We start from the raw sequence: 23,652 nt of genomic DNA, 5'->3' as shown, positions 1-23,652 counted from the left end.
TTCAGGGCACAGACCGTACAAGTCTGCCCAGCACTATCCCCGCCTCCCAACCACCAGCCCCGCCTCCACCTTGTTAAAATTTAATGCCAAGAAGTGTAGAGTGATGCACTTGGGGTGCAGAAACCCAAAAGAGAGATACTGGATAGGAGGGGAGAGATTAGTAAACTCGACTCAGGAATTCCAGAGTTTAATTACACTCTGAGTGAAGAAATATTTTCTCCGATTTGTTTTAAACTTACTATTTTGTAGCTTCATTTTGTGCCCCCTAATCCTAGTATTTTTGGAGAGTAAACAAGTGATTCATGTCTACCCATTCCACTCCACTCAGTATATTATATACCTCATCATATCTCCCCTCAGCTGTCTTTTCTCCAAGCTGAAGAGCCCAAGCCATTTCAGCCTTTCCTCATATGGAAGTCATCCCATCCCCTTTATCCTTCTCATTGCCCTTATTTATTTATTGCACTTGTATCCCACATTTTCCCACCTATTTGCAGGCTCAGTGTGGCTTACAAAGACCTGTAATGGCATCGCCAATCCAGGGTAAAAGATACAATGAGTGGAGGAGTGGCCTAGTGGTTAGGGTGGTGGACTTTGGTCCTGGGGAACTGAGGAACTGAGTTCAATTCCCACTTCAGGCACAGGCAGCTCCTTGTGACTCTGGGCAAGTCACTTAACCCTCCATTGCCCCATGTAAGCCGCATTGAGCCTGCCATGAGTGGGAAAGCGCGGGGTACAAATGTAACAAAAAAACAAATTTGTATTACAAAGAGGTCAGGATGACAAAAAGAATTAAGCAAACAGTTATAGAAATAAGACATTCAGAATAAAGGTGAAGTGGTGATGGGTTGTGATTAAGTTATGGATTCTCGTGATAGGCCTTGTTGAAGAGGTAGGTTTTCAGAGATTTGTGAAAGTTAGTTATTTCATTAATTGTTTTCAAGTTAGTTGGTAGTGAATTCCACATCTGCGTGCTCATGTAGAAGAAGCTGGTCGCATGTGTTAGTCTGTATTTTAATCCTTTACAGCTGGGGAAGTGTAGATTCAGAAATGTGCAGGCAGATCTTTTAGTATTTCTGGGTGGCAGGTCCACGAGGTCTAGCATGTAGGTCGGGGCATCTCCGTAAATGATTTTATGAACAATTGTGCAGATCTTGAACGCAATATGTTCTTTAAGTGGGAGCCAGTGTAGTTTCTCTCTTAGGGGTTTTGCACTTTCATATTTTGCTTTTCCGAATATGAGTCTGGCTGCGGTATTCTGGGCTGTTTGAAGTTTCTTGATAGTCTGTTCTTTACAGCCAGCGTAGAGTGCGTTGCAATAGTCCAGGTGACTTAGTACTATTGACTACTAGGTTGTGAAAAACGGTCCCTGGGAAGAAAGGTTTTACTCTTTTGAGTTTCCACATGGAGTGGAACATCTTCTTAGTTGGTTTCTTCACGTGGTTTTCAAGTGTGAGATTTTGATCAATGGTAACTCCACAAATTTTCAGAGTGTTTGATACGGGAAGGGAAAAGTGTGGTGTAGTTATGGTGGTGAATTTATTTGTGTTATGTTGTGAGGTGAGTATAAGGCATTGTGTTTTTTCTGCGTTAAGTTTCAGCTGAAATGCATCCGCCCAGGAGTGCATGATTTGGAAGCTTTGGTTGATATCTTTGGTGATTTCCTTTAGATCATGTTTGAACGGGATGTAGATCGTGACATCATCTGCATATATATATGGATTAAGGTTTTGATTGGCTAGTAGCTTGGCTAGGGGTATCATCATTAGGTTGAAGAGGGTTGGAGAGAGGGGGGATCCTTGAGAAACTCCACATTCAGGTGTCCATGGGGTTGATATAGTCGCGTTAGCTGTTACTTGGTATGATCTTGTGGTCAGGAATCCTCTAAACCAGTTAAGAACGTTACCGCCAACTCCATAGTATTCTAGGATGTGTAGTAGTATTCTGTTATCTGTACCTTTTCTAATTCCACTATATCTTTTTTGAGATGCGGTAAGCAGAGTTGCACACAGTATTCAAGGTGCAGCGATACAAAGGCATTATTAACATCCTTGTTTTTATTTTCCATTCCTTTCCTAATACATTCTATTTGCTTTCTTTGCCGCCGCAGCACACAGAGCAGAGGGTTTGAAAGTATCATGAATGATGACTCCTAGATCATTTTACTGGTCGGTGACTCTTAACATGGAACATTGCATCACATTGCTATAGTTCGTGTCCTCTTTCCCACATGCATCACTTTGCACTTGCTCACATTAAACATCATCTGCCATTTGGATACCCAGTCTCCCAGTCTCATAAAATCATCTTGCAATTTTTCACAATCCTCTTGCAATTTAACAACTTTGAATAGCTTTGTGTCATCTGCAAATTTAATTACCTCACTAGTTATTCCCATATCTAGATCCTTTATAAATATGTTTAAAAAACAGCGGCCCCAACATAGACCCCTGGGGAACCTTACTATCTACCCTTCTCTTTTGAGAATACTGACCATTTAACCATACTCTCTGTTTTCTATCCTTTAACCAGTTTTTAATCCACAATAGAACACTGCCTTCTATCCCATGACTTTCCAGTTTCCTCTGGAGTCTTTCATGAGGTACTTTGTCAAAAGCCTTTTAAAAATCCAGATACACAATATCAGCTGGCTCATCTTTATACACATGTTCGTTCACCCCTTCAAAGAAATGTAGTAGATTGGTGAGGCAAGATTTCCGTCACTAATTCCATGTTGGTTTTGTCTCATTAATCCATGCTTTTGAATATGCTCTGCAATTTTATTCTTTATAATACAATTTTGCCTGGCATCGATGTCAGACTCACTGGTCTGTAATTTCCTGGATCACCTCTGGAACCCTTTTTAAAAATCAGCGTTATGTTGCCCACCCTCTAATTTTCCAGTACCATGCACGATTTTAAAGGTAAATTACATATTACTAACAATAGATATGAAAGTTCATTTTTTTAATTCTATCAATACTCCGGGATGTATACCATCTGGTCCTGGCAATTTGCTACTTTTCAGTTTGTCAAATTTCCCCATTACATCTTCCAGATTTTGTTCTGTTTCTCATTCATCAACATTGAATGACATTTCTGGCACTGGTATCTCTTCCACATCTTCCTCGGTGAAGACCGAAGCAATGAATTCATTTAATCCCTCTGCTATGGCCTTGTCTTCCCTGAGTGCTCCTTTTACCCCTCGGTCATTTAGCAGTCCAATCGATTCTTTTGCTGGCTTCTTGCCTTTAATATACCTAAAAAGATTTTACTATGTGTTTTTACCTCCAATTCAATCTTCTTTTCAAAGTCTCTCTTTGCCTTCCTTATCAGCGCTTTGCATTTGATTTCCATTCTTTATGTGGTTTCCTATTATTTTCAGTCGGCTCCTTCTTCCATGTTCTGAAGGATTTTCTTTTAACTCTAATAGCTTCCTTCACCTCAGTTTTTCTCCATGCTGGCTGTCATTTGGTCTTCCTTCCTCCTTTTTTAATAGACTGAATACATTTCGCCTGGGCTTCCAGGATGGTATTGTTGAACAGCATCTACACCTGATGTAAATTTTTGACCTTCATAGCTGCTCCTCTAAGTTATTTTTTCACTGTTTTTCTCATTTTATCATAGTCTACTTTTTGAAAGTTAAATGCTAACGTATTGGATTTCCTGTGTTTACTTACTCCAGAGGGAATATCAAACCTGATCATATTATGATCACTGTTATCAAGAGGCCCCAGCACCATTACCTCCACCAGCTTCACTAAAGACTAGGTCTAGAATTGTTCATCCTCTTGTTGGCTTCTGAACCAGCTGCTCCATAAAGTAGTCCTTGATTCCATCATGGAATTTCACCTTTCTAGCATGCTCTGATGTTACATTTATCCAGTCAATATCGGGTTAATTGAAATCACCCATTATTATCGCGTTGCCCAGTTTGTTAGCCTCCCTAATTTCTGATAACATTTCTACATCTGTCCCTATATCCTGGCCAGGTGGATGGTGGTACACTCCTATCACTATCCTTTTCCCCTTTACACATGGAATTTCAATCCATAGGGATTCCAAGATGTGTTGCTTGTCCTGTAGAATTTTTAGTCTATTTGATTCAAGGCCCTCCTTACATACAGTGCTACCCCTCCACCAATTTGATCAATCCTATCACTTCGATATAATTTCCCACTGGTTATCCTCGTTCCACCAGGTCTCAGAGATGCCTATTATATCTAATTTTTCATTTAGTGCAATATATTTTAACTCTCCCATCTTATTTCTTAGGCTTCTGGCATTCACATATAGACATTTCAAACTATGTTTGTTGTTCCTATTTACATTTTGCTCAGATATAGCTCACAGTGTTAATTTGCAATCTTTTGTCTGATTTTTATTTAACGACACTTGATCTACTATGGTCTTTTTTGCAACCTTGCTATCGGGATACCCTATCTTCCGTGTTTTGGTGATTGAAGGATTGAACTGCTTACCATATATGGAGGAACAGTTCTCATGTTTGTGTCTTTTTGAGCCATGTAATGATGATTATGAGCTTTATAATAGTTCCTTTTTTGGGAGTATATCATCAAGAGGTTCGCAACAAGTACTATAAATAAATAAATAAAATCCATTCTCAGGACTGTCTGTTTTTGACTTGTATATGAGCAGGCAGACATTTGGCCAAATAAATGTCTTTTAAAAATGTACACACGTGTGTGGTTTCTGAGTTTGATACAGTTGGTAAAGTCCCTGCGCTGTTTGAGTGACCCCCTTTTCCAGCAATTTTCACTTCAATATCCATACAAACTGAATGAGTGCTCTGAAATGCACAACTCTGCTAGAAATATTGTTAGTGTTTGCTATTTTTTAGTGGGACTGAGATAGAAAAATAAGCTATTCTTCCTTCTTTTCTCTTCACAGATTCCAATTATGGCGGGAAGATTCCAATTGTGTGTTTTGCACAGGGAGGTGGGAAGGAGACGTTGAAGGTGAGTCTGTTTCTCTGTCCTGCTGAAGTTTAGCTTTAGGTTGCTAGAGGCTGGTTGGCTCACTGTTCACAGTATTTCCCTTATGTCATATCAAGGGATGCCATAGAATTCCATGGACCACTATCAGGGGCATTTTCGAAAGAGAAGGGCGTCCATCTTTCGACACAAATCGGGAGATTATTATTATTATTATTATTATTATTAGCATTTGTATAGCACTACCAGACGCACACAGCGCTGAACACCTGACACAGAGAGACAGTCCCTGCTCAATAGAGCTTACAATCTAAAAATACAGGCAGACAAGACAATTAAGGGCGAGGGAAGTACTGGGTGAGAAGGAACAAGGGGAGGGCAATTGAGTAGTGGCTAGGAGCCAAAAGCAGTGGTGAAAAGTCAGTAAGAGAATTTTGAACTGTATGCAAAAGCGGACAGGGAGCCAGTGAAGTGACGAGGAGTGGGCTAATGTGGGTATAACAATTTTGGTGGAAAATAAGTTGTGCTACAGAATTTTGGACAGACTGGAGAGGAGAGAGATGGCTGAGTGGAAGACCAGTGAGAAGCAAATTGCAATAATCCAAGCGAGAGATGACAAGGGTGTGGATAAGGGTTTTGGCAGCGTATTCAGAAAGGAAGGGGTGAATTTTGCTAATGCTGTAGATAAAGAAACAATTTAAAAGTAGACCTTAACTTATAGTGTGGGGAATATTTCAAATCACATATTGTCAATCTCCCAAACACATAATTATTCAAATAACTTTCTCAACCTTTATCCTCATAACGTATCTACTGATGATGGACATATTAGCATTATAATTTGTTGTCCGGGGATCTTCAGATATTTCAAAAGTTTCCACCATATGGGACTTCGCCCCAAACTGTAAATGGTGTCCTTTACATCCTCATGGATCAACCCGTAAAACACTTTTTTTTGTTTTTTTTTGTTTTCTTTTGTTGTTTAAATCTTAAAAGACATTTATCTTCAATTAATTTTTCAAAAAATATTACTTAACTTAGCTTAGAATAAGTAGCAGCAGCAATTTTTCTTCCAGTTCAAACCTCTGCCAATTTTGGGCATCCTCAACTGCTTTCTGTCGTGGGGACGACCAAAGTTCCCGGGGGCGTGTCAGCAGCATACCGAAGGCGGGATGGGGGAGTGGTTAAGAGATGGGCGTCCTCGGCTGATAATGGAAAAAAGAAGGGCGCCCCTGACGAGCATTTGGTCGACTTTACTTGGTCCATTTTTTTTCATGACCAAGTCTCAAAAAGGTGCCCGAACTGACCAGATGACCACCGGAGGGAATCGGGGATGACCTCCCCTTACTCCCCCAGTGGTCACCAACCCCCTCCCACCCAAAAAAAAATTTTTTTTTAACATTTTTCCAGCCTCTATGCCAGCCTCAAATGTCAAACCCAGCTCCATCACAGCAGTATTAAGGTCCCTGGAGCAGTTTTAGTGGGTGCAGTGCACTTCAGGCAGGCGGACCCAGGCCCATCCCCCTCTTATCTGTTACACTTGTGGTGGTAAATGTGAGCCCTCCAAACCCCACCACAAACCCACTGTACCCACATCTAGGTGCCCGCCTTTATCCCTAAGGGCTATGGTAGTGTTGTGGGGAGTGGGTTTTTTTGGTGGGGTTGGGGGGCTCAGCACCCAAGGTAAGGGAGCTATGCACCTGGGAGCAATTTGTGAAGTCCACTGCAGTGCCCCCTAGGGTGCCCGGTTGGTGTCCTGGCATGTCAGGGGGACCAGTGCTACGAATGCTGGCTCCTCCCACGACCAAATGCCTTGGATTTGGTCGTTTTTGAGATGGGTGTCCTCGGTTTTCATTATCAGCGAAAACCGAGGTCGCCCATCTCTAAGGTTGACAATCTCAACATTTAGGTCGACCATCTCTAAGGTCAACCTAAATGTTGAGATTTGGGCATCCCCGACCGTGTTATCAAAACGAAAGATGGACGCCCATCTTGTTTCAATAATACGGGATGCCCTGCCCCTTCGTGGGGACGTCCTCAGAGATGGGCGCCCATTGGATTATCCCCCTCTATGGGATTTGAAGCAACCCCATTAGTTTAATAATAAGCTGTAAATATTTATTTTTTTAAATTTCTGATAATATATTACAAAAAAACATAAACCAAGGAAATGATCTATAATAGAACATTACAATCCAGCACCACATAAGCAAGCATCAAGTCCAGACATTCGACCAAAACCGGTGGGTTTGGTTCCAGCTGAAACCAAATCCATGGCCAAAATCCATGGCTCGATTTCGGACGGAAATGAAGCTGAAACTGAAAAGTCATGCTGTGGCTCCCCTGTGCCCCCCTCCCGACAGAGAATGGATCCTTGTGGGCCACCACCGTGGCTGAGTCCCTCTGAGCATCAGTAGGCCCTCCCCAGGCATAAACAGGAGTGATTTGAAATTGCACTTTCTTATGCTGGTGCTAATCTCAATACGGCTTCCAGGACCTCCCAAGGCAGTCTCAGCAGCTATTTCAAAGCAGCAGCGGCAACAAATCATGGGGTTCTTTCCTGCCCCCAAAGAGGCCACTAGACCACCAGGGCTTATTAAGGTAGATCTGGGGAGGGTCTACTGGGGGGGGGGGGGGTTCAGGGGGCAGCAAGGATGACAGTCGGGGTGGGTAGCTCGGGGGGGCAGAGAGTTTCAGTTTCGGCTGAAAATGCCCTGGCATTTTCAGCCAAAACCTGAACCTGAATTTCGGGTCAGTTTATGTGCCAGATTCGAATCTGAAACCAAAATTTGGCCAGCCTCTAATCAAGTCTACATCTCAGAGAGACTTAAAGCTAAGCAGAGAAATCAGCAAATTTCAATATTTTATTTTAAAGAAAAAGCAGAGAAACAGCACAATAATTAGGTTATCGGAAAGAAATTTCTCAATATGAGAAGGCTACAAAAACACATAGTGATTATTCCCATATGTGACCAGACATTTCCAAGAAAATTTCAAGAAAAAGGGTGCCCCTACAGCTAGAGTTTTAGACCATATGTAACAAGATTTTCCTTCTTAACTGAGTAGGTTTGACCATATCTTGGAACACCATAATAACCTGTCCATAGAAAGGCAAATGTAAGTATTAACAGCTAATTAAAAAAAAAACATCTTCTGTTCATTGGACTGGAAAGTAAACAACAGTAGCCCTTTTATTAATTACATCTTGTGATGACTTCAAAAATTTAGAGACATCCAAACTACCTGGGGAACTGATTGAGTCCAGTGCTGCTTCTTCATTTACTACCCTGGAACTTCTAGGCAAATAGTAACCCCTTGATATTCAGCCTGTGGTAGTCAGCATTGTTTTAAACACTGATAGTTGCCGGCTAGCATATCCTCCAATATTCAGGTCACGGCAGCCATTTTAGACTGGCACCGTAAGAGACAGGAGCGAGAGGGCTGCGCTTCTGCTCCCAATGATCCCACTGGACTACCAGGAATAGAGAGGGCCTGCCTGCACGGCTGGGGAGGTCTTCCAGGGGCGGTGGGCTTGATGTGGGCAGGGAGGTGGAATAGAAAGAAGGGAACATTGGCAGGAGGGCTTGATGGAACTTAAGGGCTTTAGTTTAAAAAAAATTAAGAGAATTTTTTAAAATAATTTTTTAAAAAGTTAAGCTGGTGCCAGCCCAATATTCAGAGCCAGCACCCACATAGCTATATGGTCTTACTTAGGACAGCTCTTGAGCTATCCTAAATTAAGCCGCTTAGCTATGCGGGTGCCAGTACTCAATATTGCCAGCACCCGCATAACCTGGGGCTCCTCCCCAGCGCTGCCCCTGACCTGCCCACTTATTGTTTGGGCGGTCTCAAGGGATATTCAGTAGCACTGTCGAGTTAAGTGCCGCTGAATATCCCCAGCTAGGCGCCGGGAAGCTATTTAAGCGGGCAGGAGAGGCTCCTGCCCACTTAAATCGCTTTGAATATCGTCCTAAAACTGTTACCAATAATCATCATCTCTGGCTGTGAAATTTTCAAAACATTCTTTAAGTACATTCAAACGAGCTCCAAGGAACTAAATAATGAGTAATAGGGAAGTTTAATAATCTCAGATTACGAGCCCTGGACTGATTTTCAATTACATCCATCTCCATATTGTAATGCTATTAGTCCTCAGTGTGGGGCAGATAACTTCCACAGCTCTCTCCACCTTGGCTTGAACTTCTCTCTTTCACACAATCCAAAAGTTAAATGCCAAACTCCCTTCAAGATTCACAGTTTAATTTAGAGACTGCTTACATAATCCTCTCAGCAGTCCATAATATAGCTTACAGTTCACGTTAGAGTTCTCCTGGAGAAGGAAAAGACTTTCAGTTCTTTTTCTTTATCAACACAGTTCAAGTCTCTTTAAGCATAGTCCATAGCAAAAGAAATCAGGCAAGAAAAAGAAAAATCACCTGCTCTCTGAATACTTTCTCTCTCAGAGTACTGCAGGCTGGGCAGCTCACCTCCCTCTTCACAGCTACTTCACTCTGTGTCCGCCCGCTGCTGCTTCTTTATACTTGCAAACTTTGGTCATTTGTATCCTCATAGGCCATGGGTACTTGCTCCTCCAAACTGTTCTCTCCTACAGGTAAATCAAGTCCTTCTTCAATGCCTTCCATCCAATCAGGGGCGTCTCCACCCTTCTCACTCAATTCCTCCCTCTCATCAGCTGGCCTGCACCTTCTCTCTCCTTCTCCCCAGGTGGGTGGAATCTTATATTGATTTCTTAACCATGGAAACGGAGTTTTAACATGGCTGATCCCCCTAATGGCCACCCTCTGGTATAACTGTTTTTTCCCTGGTGTCCTTCCCTTCCCCTCCTAGGGAAGGATTCCATGTCGGGGTTTCTAGGTTGCCTTTCCTTCCCTCTCCCTCCTGGCATTGTGGGTAGGATAGTTCTATACCCCCTAGATCTGCAACGTGCCTAAGTTGCCGTTCCTCACTACATACCCCCTCCCTCAAATAATTGCGACTCTCCACTTTTTTGGGGCAACCTTCTGGAGAGTCCACAATTTGGGATAAGGCATCAGCATTGTTATGTAGTTTACCTGCCCTATGCTGTACCTCGAATGAAAAAGCTTGCAGGGCTAAGTACCATTGAGTAAGCCGTGCATTTTGGCCCTACATTTGTTGCAACCACCACAGTGGGGCATGGTCTGTGACTAGAGTAAAGGGATTCCCTAGTAGATAAAACTTTAGGGAGTCCACGGCCCACTTTATGGCCAAACACTCTTTCTCGATCACGGCATAATTGTGTTCGGCAGAATTTAGCTTCCGACTCAGAAAGAGAACTGGGTTCTCCTCTCTCCTGAGCTCCTGCGACTGCCCCCAATCCTGTCTCCAAGGCATCTGTTTGTAATATGAAAATCCCTTGAGGACGATTTTAGAACCTGGAATTCGCGTCTTCCCTTCTCGGACCAATCTAGGACATTGGGGTGCGTTTTCCTCAGCATATCAGTCAAGGTGCTCGACTTCTCCGCAAAGTGGGGAATGAAACAACGATAATATCCTATGAGGCCCAGAAACCCCCTCAGCTGTTTCTTTGTAGGGGGAAGGGGAAAATCTTTTATCCCTTGCACTTTGTCTGTCATAGGTTTAATAACCCCACCCCCTACCATATATCCTAAATATCTTACCTCCTTACTGGCAAAAATACACTTTTTAGGATTAACAGTAAGGCCTGCCTGTCTGAAGGTGTCTAAGACTGCCCTAACCTTTTGCAAGTGAGACTCCCAATCTGAACTAAAAATGACATTAATGTCATCCATATATGCTGCAGCATAATCCGAATGCCAGCGGAGTAGCTGATCGGCTAACCTTTGACAGCAAGCAGCTGCCCCATTCAGCCCAAACGGCATCCTCTTGAATTGGAACAGACCAATTGGAGTGCTGAATGCAGGTTTGGGTTTAGACCCCGCTGTCAATGGGATTTGCCAGTACCCTTTTGTAAGATCTAACGTAGTTAAGTACTCAGCTCGCCCCAGTTTATCTAGCAGGTCATCTATGCTTGGCATGGGGTAGGCATCAAATTGTGATATGGTATTTACCCGTCTAAAATCTATACAAAATCTTTGTGATCCATCCGACTTTGGTAGCAATACAACAGGACTGGACCATGGACTTGTTACAAGAAATGATTTATTTTGGGGGAAAGAGCTCTAGAGCACTCGCTACTGTTTATAATTTAAGAGCAGGCACTGTATTTATAAGTTTTAGGATATTAATTTCTCCACCAATCACCAAAGGTGATAATTGCAATAAATTAAATAAATTAAGTATATATCTCTGTTGAAATGCAGTATTCTGTACTGCAAGATTTGAAAGCATGTACTCAGAGCATGGCACTAAATTTTAAAAGTGACCATGTGCTACCAGTATAACTTTAAAAGATACCATATACTCAGAACACAAAGAGACCGTATTTTTAGCTTCAAAAAGGTTGATTTAATATACAAATCATGTAAATAATATTGCAAACCAAATGAGAGGTAGGTCTTACAGATCTTTACAGATAATCTGTGCTTAAGTAAAGTAAAGTAGCAGGTCTAGATCAAAAGTTATGTTACTTACAAGTCCTTGTTACATAGTATGAACAGCATGAGGTAAGCACATGTTTGCAGAAGAGGTCCTCATAGCAGGCAGGTGGGCTACAGGTCAGGAAGAGAGAATCTGTAGAGAAGAATCTGTGTTGCAGTTGAAGGGAAGCATCTGCTTGTCTGGAACAGCTTCTATCTTTTATACTCTTGCAAGCTGCAGGAAGACATGCCATGTGAATCTTTGTCTTGGTTTCCTGGTTTGCACACGACCCTTGGGCATTTGCAAAGCATTATGGTATCTTGATCTCATGTCTTATGACATCACAAGGCTTGCTGTCTGGATTTTGCTGATAAATGGTTTATTGTATTGCAAGGTTTTCCCTGCTTGAATTTCTGTGATAGATATTCTGATAAGATTTGTCTGGGGCGGCCAGCAGGTGTCCTTTGTTTTTGTAGCTGTATTTCACACCTTTCCCACCTGCCTGTCTCCTTGCCTCTACTGGTTACCTTTGATATTTGTTGTGTTGATCAGAGGAAGAGAGTCAATTTAACCTTGAGGCACTCTTACTTGAGAAGTCTTTTGTTAAAAGGGGGAGGTGAGGTCAGCAGTACCTTTTGTTCTTTAAATGTCTTTTAAATGTTCCCCAAAGGGAGGGGGAAGAGGGCTTTGGAATGAAAGCCAGTTGCATCTTCAAATATATTTTTAAAGCTGTATTTTTGTATTGCTATATATGATCCAGCAAAATATCATGCTACATATTTCAATAATAAACTGATACCATTACAGACTATTCGATTCTTCTATGATCCCTAACTCTACCATCTCCTGCACCTGCCTCACAATCTCTTTTCTCTTCATTTCAGGCACTCTATATGGCCTCTGTCTCACAATCTTACCCTGCTCGGTGAGGATATCATGGGAGACTAAATGGGTCTCTCCTGGTAGGGAATTAATGACATCCCAAAACTCCTGAATTAGACCTTCCACCTGTTCTCTCTGTCCTGGGGTTAGGGCCAGGCCTGTTGTGGATCTACCCCCTTCTCGCACCTCACTGAGCTGAGGCCCCAAATCCTCCTCAACAGTAGTGACAAGGCCCTCCCGCTCAAATCAGGGTTTCAATAAGTTGATATGGTACGTTTGAATTCGTCCCTTCTTATGTTGTACCCAGTACATCCACGGTCCTACCTTCCCTTTTACCACACAGAGTCCTTTCCACTGTGATCTGAATTTATGGGGTCGGATGGTACCATGAGAAGGACTTTATCCCTGTTAAAAGAATTTTAATTAACATACTCACGAATACCATCAGACCAAGTCAGGCTTAAGCATTTTTATTTACTTGCAAGGAGACAGATCCAACTACAGTCAGAGGGTTGTCCGACTCTAAAATCCTCCCCTCTGCTTCTTATACATTTTTCTACGTGCAGGGATACAAAGGAAACTTGTTGCCTGTGTGTCTATCAACACTTTCATATTTTCTAACGTTACATTTCTAGGCTACTGGGAATTAGCTTGTCTGGCTCAAGCATATCTAGGTACATTCCATTCTACTACATGTTATTACATGTAGTAGAATGGAATGTACTTAAGGCCTGAGAATCTACATTTCAGAGAGTCTACATTTATTGTAGAAATTGTAAGAATGATTAACCCTATGTTAGCAAAACATTTTTTTTACATTTCCCTCCTGTTTATCATTATTACATATTTTACTCAAGTCTCTTTCAGTCCTGGAAATTCATGTAGTCTTGAGATTGTTACATACCAATGGAGGCTACATAGTCTTTATCAGGGTCACATCAATAAGTTTTTGGAATAGGCCGCGTGCGGCCACAGCAACAGAAGTCAATATTGAAGAAATCAGGCCACTCCAGTTTCTTCCATCCATTTGGTAAATGGATCATCAAAGCCTGAATTCTCAGCCAATTCTTTTGATAAGGCTGTTTAGTCCAGTCAATGCCTTGGTGATGTTTCCATTGGGGCTGTATTGTTGGTTGTAGCAGATGTAGTTTATCCAATCCACATTTTTTTATTAATTGTTTTCCACCAGAAGAGGAAGGATTCAAACCTAGCAGTAACCTGGTGCCTTGCTTTGAACTCATTGGGTACCCTTCGTGGTACCCCAATGACATCCACATATACATGTGGGTCAAGTAATCCGCCAAGTGTCACAGCCCTCTTCATTTTATGTGGAATTGATTCTGGCAGTTAACACATGAGAGCATAACAACTTGTACTAATACACACTCCCTGTGCCACACTTGTGGAAGATGGGGTCTGAAGGAGGTCTCCACACATCCACCAAACATCAGCTCCTCATTCTGGGACCAATCAAGATGGTATTTAGGGTTCTGTTTTTCTTTCATAGTCAGATTTTCAAATCTGATCACTTTAGGCAGAGAAAGTTCAAAGTCTTTTCAAGAAATATTTTTCTCCAATCCTGCATTCGATTGAAGTGGTCTTGGGAATTATTCTGTTTCTGGTCTTCAGAATTTGATGTCCTTTTCACTACGTCTATGACCTGGAGCAGGAGGGATGACAAGGGCTATACCACAAATTGCTCCTAGGACCAACTTGACTGTCCTCTATCTGTCAGTCAAGGTCCTACTTGCTCTCCTCCCTTCCAGTCATCCGAAAGGATTCCACACTGTTGTGTCAGTCAATTGTTCACGTGGGTCATCTGGACCAGATGTCAAAGCCTCCATTTTGACCCTAAATTCTCACTTGGGTTATTATTTTCTTCACCGCTTTTGAGGTGAGGGTTCCTATTGAAGCACCTCCCCTTTGTAGCCGGGCTTACCCTTGCGAGAAGTTGGTCTACTCTGGTTGCCTAATTTTCAGTTTTGTTTTTTTTCTCTTGATGACCTTAAGTAGGACCTAGGAAGTGGAGTTTTGAACATAGGAGGGGTCCTGGTTCCTTTTAGCAAAACTGGGAAGAGCAAGCCCAGAATGTGGCAAGTTGGATTCATTACTTTGGTACCCTTGAGTAATTGCAATAATTAACCAAGGGTGCTAATCTCTATCTAGTATCTTATATGAGATCAGCCAGAAGTGTTAAGTAGGACAATCCCATCATCAGGACCAGGATCCCAACTCAAAACAGACATGACAGGGTTAAAATGTTCTCAGATGGTAGCAGACTTCAGATATCTTGTAGCAGGAAGTATGGTTTTGCAGTTTTATAGCAGCAGTTGTTAAGGCCTCAATTTGGAAAGAATTATCTTCAAGGCCCTGGGGTTCTTATGCTCTGTTCCTATGCACCCCCTTCTATCTGGCAATACCTGGGAAGAGCAGGACAGAGATGTTATTATAAAGGTAGATTATCATCCGCGTTATGGAAAACATAAATGTTATTATAAAGGTAGATTATCGAACTTCCGGTGGAGCTGCCGGCCAAGATGGCCGCCGCACATTGAGCTCCGCAAAGTCGCGATCGGGAGTTCCTACAAATCAGCTGTTTTCAACCCCCATCAAGGTCCAGCTTGAGGACGGGTAACGAGGAAGGAAGCGAGAAGGCGATCCGACCTCCTGGGAGGGAAAAAATATAAGCGGCAAACCGCAGCGGCGCGAACTGGCAGTAGCGAGTCCCCCTTCCCCCATACCACGCGGCGAGCGGCTGGCGCCAGAGAGACACCCGAACATAGACCGCCATATGATCGGAGAACAGGAACAGACCGGGCAACGTTTTCATATGCCGACAAAGTGAGTCCTTACCGAAGCAGAGGGTGCAGGCAAAGGAGGGTGGATCTGTGACCGGGAGGATGGACAACGAGAGAGCTGGAACTGCTGCACACAGCAACGGAAGAGGGGGAAGGAGAGGGCCTAGCGCAATGTAAGTAGCACAGACTTTAAAAACCATATTCAGCAGAGATAATAGCTGGCACAGCTGCTTCAATGACTACAGTAAGATCAACAGAGGATGATGAAAGCAGGGTAAAGCAGAATTAAGAGAGCAGCCTGGAATTTAAAGAGACAGGAACACCCTTTCTCAACAGCTCTACTTTCAGTCTTGGAAAGACTTGTAGGAGGTGAAAAACAACATCAGCTCTCATAGGGCGGCTGAAACAGTAGAGCAGAATTAGTTTTCTATCATACAGAGGACAAAGGAGTGCCTGGGAAGCTATTCGGATTTAAAGACAGAAATTTTAAAAGCACTCATTTATTACATCGTGCATGGCGACCCGAGGGTCCAAAAAAGAGCTGGAAAAATCTAAAGGAGGAGGCTCAAGGATGGCGGAGAAAAACTCCCCATCGTCGCCATCGGTGAGTTCTGCCTGGGCTGCGGAAATAGTGGCGGAAGTTAAACTAGCGGTGGAGGACACTCTAAATCACCAACTTCAACAAATAATAGACAAGTTGGATGGCATGGATCAACGGCTCACTACCTTCACAAAAGACTTCCAGGAGGTCCAGCAGAGACTGGGAGAAGTGAAAACATCAGCACAAGAATCCTCCACGGCTATAGAAGGACTTACAAAAAAGGTAGCAGCCTTGGAAGATAAAGTGGATGATTTGGAGAACCGCTCTCGACGGAATAACCTCAGACTGGTAGGAATACCAGAATCAATAAAAGAGGGGGATCTGAGAGAATATCTGGAATCCTGGCTTGCTAAGATGTTGCACAATGAAAATACAACTGGACCCCTAAGAATAGAGCGGGCACATCGTTTAGGACCCAGGAAGATGCCCAACGACCGGCCGAGAGTGGTTATCCTGCGTATGCTCCACTACCAACATAAAATGGCGTTACTCACTGCTCTTAGGAAAGGAGCAACACTCGAGCTTGAGGGTCATAAAATACTATGCTTTCAAGACTATTCTACTAAAGTCTCTCTTTTGCGCAAACAGTATTCGCAGGTCTGTGGAAGACTGCATAAACTACAAATCCGTTTTGGTCTATTATACCCAGCGAAACTACGCATTCAACATAATGGTGTGGTGAAGTTTTATGAAACAGTGGAGGCAGCTCAAGCGTTTGTGGATCAGCTGGAGAAAAACAGACTGAGTCCTTCCACAAACGAGTAGACTTTGTTGGTGAGATGAAAACCTGAGTAATGGTGAACAGGGTGGGCAAAGAGTTGATAATCACTTCTGTTGATACTGAGTTAAATTTCTTTGAAATGGTTAATGTTGTTATTGAAGTTACACTGCATACAAAAGGGGGGGAGACTGGATACATACTTGCTAAAAGGGGTCCCCGATCGGAGACACGGAGGTTGAGCACCCTAGGTGCCCAGAAGAAGTAGGGGAGGACAGAGGTTGGGTGGGATAGGGGTGGGATTAGGGGAGGATTCTTTGAGGAGCCATAGCTTCATGGGCAGGTTGGAGAAGCAGGGGATAAGCAGCTGGTTAAGGGCCACATTGGGAACTTTACAACATAGAGAGACACAAAAAGGACAGCAAGGGGGGTATTGGCTGGGATGCCCCCATTGCTCAATACGTGCAGGTCTCCATTCGGTGTATAATCTGAACAATGAGTTCACGTAATGGCACTTAAGATGGTGACCTGGAACGTGGGTGGCATCTCCTCGCCGATTAAGAGACAAAAGATACTCCAAGCATTACATAAACAAAAAGTAGACATAGCTTTTCTTCAAGAGACGCATTTGAATGCTAAAGAACATGAGAAATTACGTAGATGGTGGGTGGGAGATTACTACGAATCCCCGGCGCAAGCCAAAAAAGCAGGAGTTATCATATTAATCAAAAAAGGGATTCAAGTCCATACTTATAAGATTGTAGCAGATGCGGAGGGCAGATATGTACTTGTACACTTAACATGAGAATGACAACCTGTAGTGTTGTGCAATGTATATGCCCCCAATACGTACAATAAAACTTTTTACAAAAAACTCCTGCAACACCTAACAGGCTTCGATGGAATTCCCATGCTAGTAGGGGGAGACTTTAATGCAGTGGTTGATCCTAGGTTGGATAGATCACATGGGGAGAAGAGAGGGTCGGGGTCAGATTCGAGAGGCATAAACATGTTAAGTGAGGTCCTAGACTTGGTGGATGTGTGGCGGACTCTGCACCCATTAGAGCGGGATTTTACCCATTTGTCCCGCGCACATGCCACCATGTCACGAATTGACTACATATTTCTTTCACGCAATTTATTTACAAGGCTGCGGGAGGCAGACAGAGGTCCCATAAAAATTTCCGATCATGCGATGGTAACTGCAGTACTGGAGCCGCCCGGGCCCGCACCAGGACAATTTCAATGGAGATTCCCTACTCGTCTGTATACTGACAGAACATTTCTAAACTATATAACACAAAAGTATAAGTATTTTCAAGAAACTAACCAGGAGCATAGGGGTAACCCAATTTTATACTGGGATACAGCTAAAGCCGTACTACGGGGAGAGATTATAGCATACACGAGTCATCAAAAAAAGGTACGGGAGAAGGAGTTGTTTAGATTAGAAAAAGAAGTAACAAGAGTGCGGAAAGCATATGGGCGACATCATAGTTTGCAGCTTAAAGCCCAACTTTTAGAATTGCAGCAGGCCCTAAATGAAGGGATTCATCAAAAGGCCCAAAAAAACTATGCTTATTACAGATACCAACTATATAAATATGCCAACAAAAATAGTAGGATGCTCGCAAGGTTGGCAAAATCTAGGCAAGGGCCCTCAAAAATAGACACCTTGTACTCTCCTAGTGGGGTATTAGAGAATACGGATGTTCAAATCAATAAAATCCTGGTAGATTATTACACGCATTTATACTCGCCCCCTGACCCAACCCCGTTAGATAGCGAGATGTACTTCAGTAGACAAGACAACGTCCGAGTGGACCCGGACGGTCTGGCTATGTTAAATGCCCCTATAACAACTGACGAAGTAGCGTGGGCAATACAGCAGGGTCCCTTGGGAAAGGCCCCAGGCCCAGATGGATATAGAGGGGAATTCTATAAAATGCTGAGGGAGGAGGTGGCGCCACCGCTCACAGCTATGTTTAATACCATAGTGCAGGATCAACGAATGCCTCCCTCCCTACGGCTAGCACAAATTATAGTAATACCGAAGCCGGGACGTGATACGAGGAAACCAGAATCCTATAGACCGATTTCGCTCCTCAATTATGAGGCCAAATTATACGCCAAAGTCCTAGCCAACCGATTAGCCCGTATATTGCCGGATATTATTGAGGAGTCACAAGTGGGTTTTGTGCAGGGCAGAAGTATTACTAAGAATATCAGGAAAATACTTACAACGTTGGAGGTAGTATCTAATCAGGCCATACCATCCGTGTTAGTCAGCTTTGATGCCGAAAAGGCATTTGACAGAGTGGTGTGGGATTTTTTGTTTGGGACGTTAGAAGCATATGGAATAAATGGGTTTTTTCAGGAGGCAATAAGGGCGTTATACTATCTTCCACAGGCCCAAATGTGGGTTAATGGAATACTATCTGCCCCTTCTCGATATATCGGGGAACTAGACAAGGCTGTCCACTGTCACCTTTGCTGTTCGTATTAACATTAGATCCCTTGATCAGAGATATTCAAGGGACGCCTGACGTGAAGGGAGTGGCGGTGGACGCAGAAACGTTCAAGATCGCAGTATTTGCAGATGACCTACTAGCTCATCTGACTAATCCAAGTACATCACTGACAGCTTTATTAGAATGTATGGCAGAATATGGGGATTTCTCAGGTTTTAAGTTAAATTTGGAGAAATCAGAAGCATTGCTGGGTGGGGAGAAGCGCGAGGAGAGTTGGCAAGGCTGTGTCCCATTGAGATGGGCAGATGGGTCCTTTCGTTATTTAGGAGTGCAGTTGTCCATGGATACCTCAAAGTTGTACCACCTGAATATAGAGAAACTGCTACAGGATACAAGACGCTCTCTTGAGCAGTGGAGCCATCTGCCCCTATCACTTACTGGGAGAATTAATATGTTTAAAATGTTCATCTTCCCTAGATGGCTCTACATCTTACAAGCCATGCCAATACACTTATTAAGAAGAGATATACGAAAGTTAAATAGGATTTGTAGGAATTTCCTTTGGGACGGGAAGAAGTCCAAATTACGTTTAGAATATCTTTATGATAATTGGACACAAGGAGGCTTGGGTTTACCCACTATTCAAAGATATAACCAGGCCTGTTTACTGAGACATCTCAGAGACTGGGTGCTAGGCGCAAGTCAGTATACCCCTATTGGGTGGGAGAGGGCACTGTTTAGGCCTTGGCATATGAATTTTCTTCTGCAGGCTAAATCAACTAGTTTACCGCCTGTATGTAAGAATAGTATTTTGTTACAACCTTTAAGACAGGTCTGGCGTTTCCTAATGTCAGCTTGGAATCATAATCCAAATGTCAGTGATCAGTTGCCTCTTCAAGGGAATGGGGACTTCCAACCTGGAATGGAAGCAGGGACCATTAAAAACTGGGCAGAAATGGGAATCACTTTAGTGGAACACTTAGTCAATGCGGATGGAAGGTTGTATACATTCCAAGATCTACAGCAGAGGCTATCCCTAACAAACAAGGATCACTACACTTATAGACAATTACACCACTACTGGTATAGCTTAGACCAAGAGGCTCTAGGTACAAAAATGGGTCAAAAGCTTAGAGAATTTTTAAAGGGGGATGCATACGATCAGGTTTCAATATCTAGTTTACACAAAGCACTTCTGTTGCTTTGCCCACCTCGCAATTATGAAGCACTCACTGCAGCCTGGAGTAAAGACTTGGGATATGAATTGAAGGGAGTAAATTTTACAAAATTGATCATAGATATCCCAAAACAGGTGGGGGGGGGGGGGCGGAGCTGCAGGAGAGTCAATACAGAATAATACACAGGGGATACATGACACAAACACAAGCAGCGAGAGCGGGGTGGACACCCGATGCCCAATGTTCCAAATGCAACAGAGGAAGGAATACCTTTTTGCATGCATTTTGGAGGTGTGATAGAGTAAAAATATTTTGGAAGGCGGTGCATAAATACCTTGAGAGCATCATTGATCAAAAAATACTCCCATCCTGGAGAGGAGCACTTTTAAATAGAAGGACAGCCTACGGGATTTCGGATAGGAATTTGGAACAATTGATATGCAAGGCTTATGCCGTGGGGAAAAAATGTATACTTAGACACTGGATGCAGGTGGTACCACCCTCCTTCTGGCATTGGAGAAATAGGTTTCATGAATTGATGCTATGGGAGGCCAGGGAAGCCCAGGGCACTTCCAAGAAAAGAAGGAAGTTTATCTCCATCTGGACCAAGTACTTACAAAGTATATCCCATAAAGCGAGAAGTGCAATATTAAATAAATTTTCCACATAGGGGACCATAAAGGAGGGAGAGGATAATGGCAACTAGAGTTCAGTACCGCAACATAAGGCAGAGCAACTTAACCAACACCGTAGCACAGGAGTGAGTGGGAGATGTAACTGAATGGCTCATGAAGTGAATGCGGAATATTTCATGATAAAAGGGGGGAGGGGGGAAGGGGATGAAAGGGAGGGAGATATTAGATAAGGGGTTAACCGAGATACAAATACAAGTTATTATTCTTGGAAAGTGCAGATAGCGGGTAATGTTCATTGTTGTTTATTGTTCTATTTTGATACAAGGATTATGTTAAAGACAGTATTAAGGGGGGGGAAGGGGGGAATTGGGAAGGAAATTGTAAATCAAATTTGATGATAATGACCGCGGATTGGTGTACATATGAATGACAAAGTTTAAATTGTTATGTACTTAATCAAATGATTGTGATAATCTGTGGCATCATCAATAAAAACTTTGAAACATAAAAGGTAGATTATCATCCGCGTTATGGAAAACATAAAAATGACATTAGAAACATTGTCTTCATATATGTTGCCAGTGAGTCCTCAGCCTCCTCATGACTCTTCTTTAACGAGGCAAACTGAGGGATCACATACTACCTTCCAAACAGAATTTCAAAGGGAGTTACAGTTTCTGCCATTATCCTTCTCAATCTGCTTTTGAAGATTCCACTGTATCTTTCCACCAACCCCACTGACTGGGTGGTGGTAGGCACCATGGTTCCTCAAGTCAATGGCCAATTGTTTCCCTAACAGAGAAACAATGGAATTTACAAAGTGGGGAAAAGCTTTAGCCACTGCCAGGGCATCAGCTGTTTTACCTGGGAACGTTTTCTACCCATTTGGAAAACATATTTACAAAAAATGTTTTTTTACAGTAACAGTATTATAAACAAAACAAAACCCACAAACCCACATGCTGTTAAACCCGCATGCTGTTCCCTCCTGTTGAGACATGGCTTGGCCCATGGCTCATTATTATATAAGCGACAAAAACTATGACTGCTATAGTTGTGTCTGAGGATATATTCAAGGGAGAGGAATTGGTATCACCCCTATTGGTATCACCCCTATGGAGGACAGTGTGGTAATCTGAACAAGGTTAAACAACTCAATTACTTGATTCCCCCTTTTCCTAAGAAAGTACCAAGGTTTACAACCTCCTCCCAACATTTGATATGTAATGAGCCAAAAGGTTACCAATTCACCAGTGTGGGGTCGGGGTAGTGATAGGTCTCCCTGTTCAATCCTTATGGTAGCACACCCATAGAAGATGTGCTCTTCCCCTATAATGGATGTCCCTGATCCTGTAGTCCAAGTGTCTAGTAAGGGTTCACACAGTGTAGAAAACCTGGTCACCGGATCCCAGGCAGGATTATCATCAGGGCCTGGATCCCAGCTCAAAGCAGGTCTGCTGTAGGGGTCATCCATATAGCTTTGTTCTTTTTCTTTCCTTCAATCGTGACTAATTTGCAGGGGTTACTACTGGTCCTGGTATCCAGCAAGGTTTGAGGAGGACCTTTTTTCAGGAGGACTGTAGCTTGGTCTTGACCAGTACCCACTCTCCCAGTTAACAGCAAGTTCAAGTGGTGGAATTTGGGCCAGTAACTCTTAAATGAGATAAAGAAGAAGACAGTACTAGTACAGAATTTGTTTCATTAAAATACATATCATTCAGTATCAAATGGGAATAAACAAACATTTCATAGGGAAAATTCCCAAATCCCTTTGGGGTGCAATCCTGACTGTCTATGAGAGAGAAAACAGTTTATAATGTCCTCTCTCCCCACATTCAGCACATACAGATCAGGAGGCCCTTCACCCCTCCTTTTCTCTAAGTTTCTGTAAACATTCTTCACCTCCAACTCCTGCTGTATCCACATTGGCAGATGAGAACTTTACAATTCATTACAAGTCATTTACAATTGGAACTTTAGTATCTTGTGTTTGCAGCATACTGTAAAAAACAATACATGAGATACCATAGAAATATGCATAGAAACAATATCATACAGGAAACACTCAGTGGCTTCAGAGGTGTTAAGACTGATGATGCTTAACCGAATAAAGGAATGCACATATGAGTTGATACCTAGTAAACAAAAAGAAATCATTACAATAGAAAATGTATCATTATTTTAAGAATATACAAAAAACAATGTTTTTATACTGATCACCAGTTTTAATGCTGGAGTAGAGTTTAGCAGTTTATCCAGCAAAATGAGTTCAACCAAAATCTCCTTCCAGCGATGATGCAAGCTTAACACATTGGCAGTAAATAACTTTTACAAGCTTCAAACATCTCAGTAACTGTTCACATAAAATGACCTAAGAATGACTGGGAAATTTCTTCCATCTTCTTCATGATGTGATTCCCTACAATTCAAAACACATATTTAAATCTTTATCATGGTACATCTCACCTCTCTGGATAACCAGGTTTAAGCGTCCGCCCAAAATCAGGAGAGAGGTACATTTCATTTATGGAGAAAAATTAGAACAAAGATGATTTCAGCAAAGTAGGCAGGTGCCTAGAAATGTTCTATAGCAGCACAAAGCATTCTCATTCAAGGTACATAAAAAATGTTAACAACTTCTTAATCTGAACATTCGGCTAGACTCCTTTACCCTGGAGGGGGGGCAATATCTCTGGAGTCTCAATTACCCAAGGTAAAGTAATACAGATGTATGTTTATCACAAGCATGATGAATTAAACACATTAAGTAGTTTAGTAGACAAATGGTTCCTTGCATAAATCACATTATCAAAACAAAAGTCAGTAATTTGCAGTCTTGTCTGTCTGTCCTGATTTAGATTGTAAGCTCTTTTG

The 23,652-nt window shown here is 42.5% G+C and overlaps 1 protein-coding gene across 1 annotated transcript in view; it reads left to right on the top strand.

Annotated features, from left to right (window-relative positions):
• TRPM8 (transient receptor potential cation channel subfamily M member 8) overlaps positions 1-23,652 on the top strand; it is a 1,843,971-nt gene that overhangs the window by 641,070 nt on the left and 1,179,249 nt on the right. Inside the window, 1 exon segment of the mRNA XM_030210821.1 lies at positions 4,912-4,979. Within this exon segment, the coding sequence (XP_030066681.1) occupies positions 4,912-4,979 (68 nt within the window).

Source organism: Microcaecilia unicolor, chromosome 7, assembly GCF_901765095.1.
Source record: "Microcaecilia unicolor chromosome 7, aMicUni1.1, whole genome shotgun sequence".
NCBI classification, from domain to species: domain Eukaryota; kingdom Metazoa; phylum Chordata; class Amphibia; order Gymnophiona; family Siphonopidae; genus Microcaecilia; species Microcaecilia unicolor.
Note: the sequence above shows the minus strand (reverse complement) of the source record. Positions and strands in the feature narration are given on the sequence as shown.